Source organism: Odontesthes bonariensis, chromosome 12, assembly GCF_027942865.1.
Source record: "Odontesthes bonariensis isolate fOdoBon6 chromosome 12, fOdoBon6.hap1, whole genome shotgun sequence".
Taxonomy (NCBI): Eukaryota; Metazoa; Chordata; class Actinopteri; order Atheriniformes; family Atherinopsidae; genus Odontesthes; species Odontesthes bonariensis.
The window spans coordinates 23,421,110-23,431,572 of record NC_134517.1 but is presented as its reverse complement, the minus strand read 5'-3'; the positions used below and the strand labels follow the sequence as shown (position 1 = coordinate 23,431,572).

Genomic DNA, 10,463 nt, shown 5'->3' with positions numbered 1-10,463 from the left:
GTAGGCTTAATTCTGTTTAACTGTGTGCCTGGTGCACAGGTGGAAAGTGTGGCAGTAGTATATTGCCCAATGTCCTCATCCTCCTTGCACAGACAAGACAAGTAGGTTCCGAAGCTCCTGGGGAGCTGGCACCCAGGTGAGGAAGAGGCAAATCAAGACAGATGTTTTGACAGAAGGAGGAAGGATGTGAAAGGCTGCAGGGATCAAAATCCAACTCGATCTGAAGACACCCACTGAAATTGGGGTATTATTTTTTTCTTTAAGTAGATTTAAGTCAATTTTGATCACACATAAAGGTAAATGGGGGGAATTATTTTGTGGAAAGCCATTTGATTCAACCCTCACTGCTCATACATTTAAAGTCCTCACGTTCATTTCAGTTTCTAAATGTAGGTATTAAAAGCAATTTGTGTGTGCGTTGTGAACATTATTTCCATCATTCACATATTTTGCCTATGAAGCAAACCGTTTAAAAAAAGGAGAAAGAAACAAGGCGTGACAGAAAAATGAACTTCACTTAGGAGGAAAAAACACTTTAATTACAGAACGAATGTATTCAAATTAACAAGATACACGGCATGTTGGGCTTTCACCCGTACAGTTATCACCCGGTAATCCACTAAACAGAATATTTAATGTCTGTTGTATGGCAAAACATACAACATATAGCAATTATCAAACATTTACGTCTCCACCGCGTTTGCAATGCGAGAGGGCATTTTATAAGCAGCCAATACAAAGACTTTGCCTCTAACTTGACAAAGGATGCTGCTTGACAAACAGTGCAGTCACTTCAATTACAACAGTGCGCGGCTGAATACTTGAGAAAGAGGCTTTTAACACACTGTACCTCTTTGAGACGAACGAGTCTCTGTTGGCACCAAACAGGCCACAAGAAATTAGGAGAACACCTGTGAACCTCGGTCACCAGAAGGGTCCAGCTACCTTTTACCGCTCCTTTGAGATTTTTTTTCTTTTTCTTTTTTTTTTTTTAACAGTACAAACATGGAAACGTGGCCGTGTTTGGGCTGCTGATCATCGCACCGTCTCCTCGCTGTCTCCCTCTGATTCCAGTGGCAACAACGTACATGACCTCATCTATCAGTAGGCTCCAACAATTACCGCCTCCGCTTCTTTTGACGGTCTTCTGTCCGTTACCAAAAAGTTTATCATCCCCTCCGACTTTATGAGAAGGTTGCAGCCCAAGAAAAATATGCCAAACACCACCGTCAGGGACAAAACGCACATGACGGCTATCTGGACCACCCTCATAAGGAAGAGGCTTCTTTCATCCGGAGAGGCGGCCACAAAGCCATTATCAGTCACCACGGATGAAAAGTTGCAGCAAAATAACTCCTCCGTCTTGTTATATAGTCCGCCCTCTGTCTGGTTGAACCCGGTGTTATTCATCTCTACTTTTGCGAGATCAAACTTTCAGAGCGAGGGATGTAAAAGGCGGAGAGGGAGAGGCTCGATCCCGCAGAAATGGTCATCAAGTGAGAAGTGGAGATGAGGAGGCGGCGGTGATTTGAAGAAGTTCTGCCAGATCAGAGAGCGCTCTTGTGGAGTTCAAGAAGCCTCTTTGGCATCGCATTACTGGGGACCGCGTGCGCTGCGTTGCCAGTGTCAGAGCGGACTGAATCCACCGACCCAGCGGTTAAATAGCCAGACGGCACCTGCTCAGGCGGACACGACAAGAGCGCCACCACACGACCAAGCGGCAGGCTGACGCGTCATTGTCCATTGTGCACGGGGGACATTTTGTGCAAGGCCCGTGTGCACGCGCATATAGTCTGTTTGTAGCCGGTGTCGTGCCAAAAAGTGATTGTCTGCCAGAATCTGATGTGCCGCCGCGGGAGCGCGCACAGCAGCCCGTTGAGCGGTAGCGAGAAACCGTCTGCTTTTCTCTGGATTAAGCGATCATACTATGCAGATACACACAACTGCATTATAATGTAGACCTAATTATAGCTTCGAAAGTTTGATGTTTATCACGTAAAGACAATTACGTGATAAACATGTATCTGTGCTCGGTATATCTGATGATTGTAGAGCCCTGTCTTTGGAAATTAGACTGTAATGGATATGATTTAGGCTATTGGTGGATTTTCAATAAAGATATGATAACTTTTGCATCGATCCTCGTGACTGCATTGTTTTTTATCTGATCTGGGCCCTTCATAGTGTTTGCTGCATGTTTGGATGCGTTTTGCAGTTATCAATCAGTTTTCACCTGCCAAAAGCTGATTGAAGGCCAAATACAGTTAATGAAAGGTGATTTCTGCCTACATATGACTTGATCTCATTCAAGAGCTTCATAATATAAACACTAGAGCTCACAGGACAGCTTGGAATTCTTTTAAAGGGCCATTACAAAGAAAAAAGGCCATTTTCACTTGCCAAAAATTGATTGAAGGCCAAATACAGTTGATGAAAGGTGATGTCTGCCTAAATATGACTTGATCTCATTCAAGAGCTTCATAATATAAACACTAGAGCTCACAGGACAGCTTGAAATTCTTTTAAAGGGCCATTACAACACAAAAAGGGCATTTCCACCTGCCAGAAATTGATTGAAGGCCAAATACAGTTAATGAAAGGTGATTTCTGCCTACATATGACTTGATCTCATTCAAGAGCTTCATAATATAAACACTAGAGCTCACAGGACAGCTTGAAATTCTTTTAAAGGGCCATTACAAAGAAAAAAGGCCATTTTCACTTGCCAAAAATTGATTGAAGGCCAAATACAGTTAATGAAAGGTGATGTCTGCCTAAATATGACTTGATCTCATTCAAGAGCTTCATAATATAAACACTAGAGCTCACAGGACAGCTTGGAATTCTTTTAAAGGGCCATTACAAAGAAAAAAGGCCATTTCCACCTGCCAGAAATTGATTGAAGGCCAAATACAGTTAATGAAAGGTGATTTCTGCCTACATATGACTTGATCTCATTCAAGAGCTTCATAATATAAACACTAAAGCTCACAGGACAGCTTGAAATTCTTTTAAAGGGCCATTACAAAGAAAAAAGGCCATTTCCACCTGCCAAAAATTGATTGAAGGCCAAATACAGTTGATGAAAGGTGATTTCTGCCTACATATGACTTGATCTCATTCAAGAGCTTCATAATATAAACACTAGAGCTCACAGGACAGCTTGAAATTCTTTTAAAGGGCCATTACAAAGAAAAAAGGCCATTTCCACCTGCCAGAAATTGATTGAAGGCCAAATACAGTTAATGAAAGGTGATTTCTGCCTACATATGACTTGATCTCATTCAAGAGCTTCATAATATAAACACTAGAGCTCATAGGACAGCTTGAAATTCTTTTAAAGGGCCATTACAAAGAAAAAAGGCCATTTTCACTTGCCAAAAATTGATTGAAGGCCAAATACAGTTGATGAAAGGTGATTTCTGCCTACATATGACTTGATCTCATTCAAGAGCTTCATAATATAAACACTAGAGCTCACAGGACAGCTTGGATTTCTTTTAAAGGGCCATTACAAAGCAAAAAGGCCAATTTCACTTGCCAAAAATTGATTGGAGGCCAAATACAGTTAATGAAAGGTGATGTCTGCCTAAATATGACTTGATCTCATTCAAGAGCTTCATAATATAAACACTAGAGCTCACAGGACAGCTTGGATTTCTTTTAAAGGGCCATTACAAAGCAAAAAGGCCAATTTCACTTGCCAAAAATTGATTGGAGGCCAAATACAGTTAATGAAAGGTGATGTCTGCCTAAATATGACTTGATCTCATTCAAGAGCTTCATAATATAAACACTAGAGCTCACAGGACAGCTTGGAATTCTTTTAAAGGGCCATTACAAAGAAAAAAGGCATTTCCACCTGCCAGAAATTGATTGAAGGCCAAATACAGTTAATGAAAGGTGATTTCTGCCTACATATGACTTGATCTCATTCAAGAGCTTCATAATATAAACACTAGAGCTCACAGGACAGCTTGGATTTCTTTTAAAGGGCCATTACAAAGCAAAAAGGCCAATTTCACTTGCCAAAAATTGATTGGAGGCCAAATACAGTTAATGAAAGGTGATGTCTGCCTAAATATGACTTGATCTCATTCAAGAGCTTCATAATATAAACACTAGAGCTCACAGGACAGCTTGGATTTCTTTTAAAGTGCCATTACAAAGCAAAAAGGCCAATTTCACTTGCCAAAAATTGATTGGAGGCCAAATACAGTTAATGAAAGGTGATTTCTGCCTACATATGACTTGATCTCATTCAAGAGCTTCATAATATAAACACTAGAGCTCACAGGACAGCTTGAAATTCTTTTAAAGGGCCATTACAACACAAAAAGGGCAATTTCACCTGCCAAAAATTGATACTGAAAATTGATACCAATGACCTTGGTTCACTCACAAGAGAAATATTTACCAGATTACACCTTAACCAGTACTCAATACCTTCTGGAAATGTTGTAAAGGGCCACTCAACACATAATAAGCAGTTTTTAAAAAAAAAGTGATTCCAACTCCTAACGTTGGACGGAAAGAGGTTTTCTTCCTCAAAATGACTTCATATTCGAATTTCAAGGTTCCAAATTAACCATTAATGGCATGAAATCATCTACATTTTAGACAAAATCCTACAATATTACCATAGTAGTACCATTGTACAATAAATAAATCAAATCACAACTTTTGTTGCAAACTACATTTATTTTATACATTCATACGGACAGACAGACAGACATAAACACTGAAACATGACATCCTTGAACAACACACTAACAAGATATAACTATATACATATCAAATACAGGGCCACTAGCAAGACATGCTACTGGCATGCTGCACAAACATAATTCTTTCGGCCTTTGTACTTGACACAGCTCTTGTGGAACCACCGCGGGCAGAGTTCACATCCAATCTGAATTCGGCAACCGGAAATAAAAAAAATGGTGATTAAATTTATTTTTATGTTTCCCTTACACATAGAATTTTAAATAATATTTAGTCTTTTTTTTAATTAAAATATGCCAGACTTAAGAAGGACAAGTAAAACATAAACAGTTACCCAATGAGTGTCCCCATCCTGCTCCCCACACAGATGGCACAAGTTTGTCAAGTCATCTGTCAAAACAAGGAACAAGGATTTTTTTTCTGTTAACTGAGTAATGTTTGTCATAATAAATGATAGCCAAATAAATGAATTACAAAAAGTAAGATAAAAAAAAACACCTGTGTTTTCCACAAGAGTAACAGCAATGTGCTCTCTTATGGAGTTAACACCGGACGAGGAATTGTCAAATTCCAGAGGTAATCCACCCAAGACACACTCTGCAAACTGTGAATAAGAGGTGGAATAATAGATTTATTATGGGAAATGGTAATCTTACAAGAAGTGTTTGAAATTTATTGAACCACCCAATGACAGTGAAAACAGTAGCATGAGTTTTGTTTAATTTTAATTGATAAAAAAAACCAATGTATGTAAAAGTGTAATGTCAGAACATTCTTAAACATGCTTGTGTGTAACATAAAACATTTAAGGCAATGGTCAGAGTTAGTTTTTGACTATTTAATCAATAATGGAGTCAACGTGATTGACACTATTGTCTATCAATTCATATTACAATTTCTGATGTCTCATAAGAATCTAAACTACTGTCATTCTAATCCTTAAACTAAGCTTAATCATGCAGTTATATATACCTTCAATGCATAGGCTCCACAAGATGTGGCATCATGTTGCACTGGGTGGGGCATTGTTTCACAAGCCCATCGGGATACATTTAGCCCCCTGTTTCTCATGAATGATCTAAAAACACAAATACATGTAATCTATATATGCAATAAAAATCAGTCAGACCTTACTTTAAATAATTAAATAGTTAAAATGTCCACAATGTAACTGCAATTTTAACAAAGTTCCTTACTGGTTGCAATCGCATTTAAAATTGGAACAAAGCACAACAATGGAGAATGAGGAAGTAAAAACTGGATTTCAAAGGAAAGGAGATAACTTGTAAGTAAAGAGAGCTTTGTAAAATCTGAATTCATTTTTATCACAGTACAGGGAAATTATATCAGTACAACCAACAATTATTAGATTAATTTTTTTCTAATTTGCTTTAAAATTGTGATAGGAAAACAAAACATCAGGATATAATGAAGTAAGACTTTGAGAAAGGGACTTATCACAGCTGGAAGGGACAATTAAAAATGATGGGATAATTATAGCCTAGGAAAGGACTCTAATAACTTATGTAGCAGTAGGTGGATCACGTATATTTAAACCTATCATTTTTTCAAAATGTATCATCTTTTTCTTTGAGTTTCTCACCTCCACATCTAAGACTTTCCCCATAGTAAATATATTAACCTGTCTATTTAAATTTTATGTTAAAACTAATGTGAAAAAAATGTTATACTGTACTGACTTGTTCTGTTATATTGGCACATTTAACATATTTTTATCTAAACATTACTTAAATTTCACAGCGCTGTGCCCTAAGTCTGGCCAGTAATTGTAGTAATATTTTTTTTTTTTATCAATGTCTACTTCACTCTAATACACATATTTTACTTTGTTGTCCATGATTTTTAACCTATTGTACTTAAAGTGTCAAATAAGAATTCATACAAAATTACCTTGTAACATCCTTGCAGTGACTTACAGATGTTTTTCTTTCACCCAGTGGATCCAGAAAAACAGTTTTTTTTTCTGCTGGCAAGATCACCTAAATATAGAGTTAAAAATTAATCAATATACTGTAAGAGTAGCATTACAGTTCTTCAGCAATACTATGCACACTGCATCAGCATGTGTACACACACACACCCACACACTATGTTTAAATGTACATTCATATAAAACACAATACCATCAAGTTTAAAAATAAAATTACCACCAGCATCCAGTGATGACCCGCGTTGACAATGCCCACGATCAATTTGTACAGCTGTGGGACAATCTGTAAGATAACATAACAAATCAAACATGTCTAGTGATTATTGCATATTGTGCTGTATTAATTAGTACATTAACATGAGATAATATTGTTTATTACCTTAATTTTGGGTTTCTGTCCTTCCCAAATGCGGGTAATTTCGAATGAGTCCAATGCACATGCTCTGTCTGTGTTCTCATCATTGAATTTTTTGACAAGCAGGGTCAGATATGCATTGATAACCTGTAATTTAAAAATAAAATGTTAAAAACATGTTTAGCATGTCCAAAAAAATAATTACAATTTTGTGTGCCTAACTTAAAAGTATGGTCAACACAGAAACCATTTTAAAAGAAGAGAATGTTAACACCTCACCTCACTTTCAAACTCTCTTTGTGGTCCAGTATTGACAATGTCCCCAAAGTAAATTTTGTATGGGCCGATTTTGGAAAGGAGGACATATACCTTCTTCCCCTCCCATGCGTCTTTCACATCTATAAAAGTAAAAAGTTGTAGGAATGACATTCTGTGAGGACTTCTTCTAAAATACACTTGGGATACAATTTTGCTCAAATGCAAAGCTAGCAAAATCTTTTTGCTGTTTCAATAACCTGTATTTTGACAGAAAATGTTATTATATCCATTTGTTAACTTGAGGGTGTCATACATTCAAATTTGGATTATATTGATGATTATTTTGATTTATAAGATATTTCAAGTTTTAAAAATGGTATATCTCTTTTAGCGTACCTTTACAGTTAACATGTGAGTTTTACAATATATTTTAGTATTTTACATTATTGTATTTTACAGTTATCCTTATTTGTGAAGTCCTCAGGGTTCTTATGACTGTATGTAAATCTGTAGCAGACTGGAGCCTGCCCATAAATTTTGTAGCCTCAACATTTTAAGCTTGCAAATGGAGTTAGCATATATAAAAGTGAATACATTTATTAAACATTCGCTTGCTGACAGGGGTGTTCACTGTGGAGTTTGTGGATGCAGGGGAGGTATAAATCTAACCGGAAATGGCAGTGGCCCTTTTCCCTGTGGAGAGGCCAGAGGAGGTGCTTTTAGACGGGTCTGAGGAGGACGGGATGACAGGCGGGTCTGAGGAGGACGGGATGACAGGCGGGTCTGAGGAGGACAGGTTGGTAGGTGGGTCTGAGGAGGACGGGATGGTAGACGGGTCTGAGGAGGACAGGATGGTAGACGGGTCTGAGGAGGACGGGATGGTAGGTGGGTCTGAGGAGGACAGGATGGTAGACGGGTCTGAGGAGGACGGGATGGTAGGTGGGTCTGAGGAGGACGGGATGGTAGACGGGTCTGAGGAGGACAGGATGGTAGACGGGTCTGAGGAGGACGGGATGGTAGGTGGGTCTGAGGAGGACAGGATGGTAGACGGGTCTGAGGAGGACAGGATGGTAGACGGGTCTGAGGAGGACGGGATGGTAGGTGGGTCTGAGGAGGACGGGATGGTAGGTGGGTCTGAGGAGGACAGGATGGTAGACGGGTCTGAGGAGGACGGGATGGTAGGTGGGTCTGAGGAGGACGGGATGGTAGGTGGGTCTGAGGAGGACGGGATGGTAGGTGGGTCTGAGGAGGACAGGATGGTAGGTGGGTCTGAGGAGGATGGGATGGTAGGTGGGTCTGAGGAGGACAGGATGGTAGATGGGTCTGAGGAGGACGGGATGGTAGGTGGGTCTGAGGAGGATGGGATGGTAGGTGGGTCTGAGGAGGACAGGATGGTAGATGGGTCTGAGGAGGACGGGATGGTAGGTGGGTCTGAGGAGGACGGGATGGTAGATGGGTCTGAGGAGGACGGGATGGTAGATGGGTCTGAGGAGGACAGGATGACAGGCGGGTCTGAGGAGGGTGGGATGGTGGTGCAATCCACTGATAGCTTATGTGGCACTCTGGCTTGCTCCTCCTTGTAAGGAACCAAGTGATCTCGACTGATCTTTGGTATTAGAACACCCTGGCTGTTGACAAGGTCCACGCTTTTCCCTTCTATGGCCACAATTGTGAAGGGCCCAAGGTAATTTGGGTCTAATTTGCCCCCTTTCCTCTGCTGGCTCCTTACGTTTAATCTCCAGACCTTCATGCCCACCTGAAAGTCTGGAGCAGGTTTTTTGCCCTTTTTTTTGTGGGGCTTGGCCTGGTTATTTTGGATTGCACTTTGAAGTGCCTCATCCAGGTTTAGGATGTCCTGAGTCATTTCCTCAACAGAGATGACATCTTCAACACTGTCATCCACCTTTAAAATGATTTCATGATTAGATTAAAGTACTATCATACACATTGTTAATTTTTTCTTTACCGTACAAAGTACAACTCACCCTGTATTCCTCAGGGATCTCGCTGGGGTACCTTGCCTCTCTTCCGAACATTAAAAAAAACGGTGAGAATTTAGTTGTGACTTGACGCTTAGTCCTGAGTCCAAACAAGACTGCATCCAAGTGGTTATCCCACTCATCTGGCCTCTCCAGTACCAATTTTGACATTGCCCTAGAAAAAAAGTATAATTATAGAGCACTTCTAAAATTTTAAGTTTTAAATACTGTTTATTTTATAACAAACAATATTTCAAAGCGATACTTATCACGTTATAAAAGACATACCTCTGGATGGTCCCGTTCATCCTCTCCACCAGTCCATTTGTTTGGGGATGGTAGGGAGAGCAAAGGCTTCTGTCGATCCTCAAGATCTTGCACACATTTTTGTTGATCTGTATTAGGAATAAATAAAGACAGAAAATTAAATGTAGTTATAGATATAATAAGATGTGACTTAGTTAATCAATGAGTCTCAAAAGATTTAAATAAGTTATTACCAAAATTCTATTCATGATAATTGTTTGTTATATGTTTAGTGTATGTCAGTAGCACACATACTTCATTCACAAACTCCCGGCCTTGGTCAGTCAGAATCCTCTTGGGAGCTTCGAATTGATAAAAAAATTTGAGGATGCACTGACTGACTTCCTCAGCAGTCTTTGATTTTATGGCGTATGCCTGGGGCCACTTCGTCAGATAATCTATCATTACGCAAATGTACTGATTCCCTGCTTTTGTTGTTTTTAATTTTCCAATCAGGTCCATCCCAATGAGCTCAAACGGTTTGGCAACCTGTAAAATGTAAAATATCACTGTAATAATGTTATTTTATCTAAAAGTAAAGATAATATTATAAAAATAAATGTCGTTTTTTTTGTCTTGTTTTGTGTTTTTACTTTTATTGGTGTGTATTCCACCTCCTGCTTTATAATGGCACCGCTGGCCTGGCATGCAGTACACTGGTTCACCTGACAAAAAAACAACCCAAAAACAAAGTATGATCATTTTCCACATCTTAGAGTCTCATTAAAACAAGTTTTCATTTAGTGAGTATATACTGTATATATATGTACATCATACTGACCCACTGATTAATGTCCTCCGACATGCCAGGCCAGTAAAATCTTTTTGAGATTGCCTCTCTAGTTTTTTTCTGGCCACAGTGTGCACCAGTGCTACTGGCATGGAAGTC

The 10,463-nt window shown here is 39.3% G+C and overlaps 1 protein-coding gene across 1 annotated transcript; it reads right to left on the bottom strand.

The window, feature by feature from the left end:
* Nucleotides 1-550: 550 nt before the first annotated feature.
* Nucleotides 551-1,621, bottom strand: rprma (reprimo, TP53 dependent G2 arrest mediator candidate a). The gene has a single exon (XM_075478726.1). The coding sequence runs from the start codon at nucleotides 1,408-1,410 to the stop codon at nucleotides 1,102-1,104; it is 309 nt and encodes a 102-aa protein (XP_075334841.1). The 5' UTR covers nucleotides 1,411-1,621; the 3' UTR covers nucleotides 551-1,101.
* Nucleotides 1,622-10,463: the final 8,842 nt, after the last annotated feature.

What these genes read in the sequence shown, in the direction of transcription:
- rprma (XM_075478726.1), bottom strand. Translation starts at nt 1,410, where the DNA reads ATGAATAACACCGGGTTCAACCAGACAGAGGGCGGACTATATAACAAG.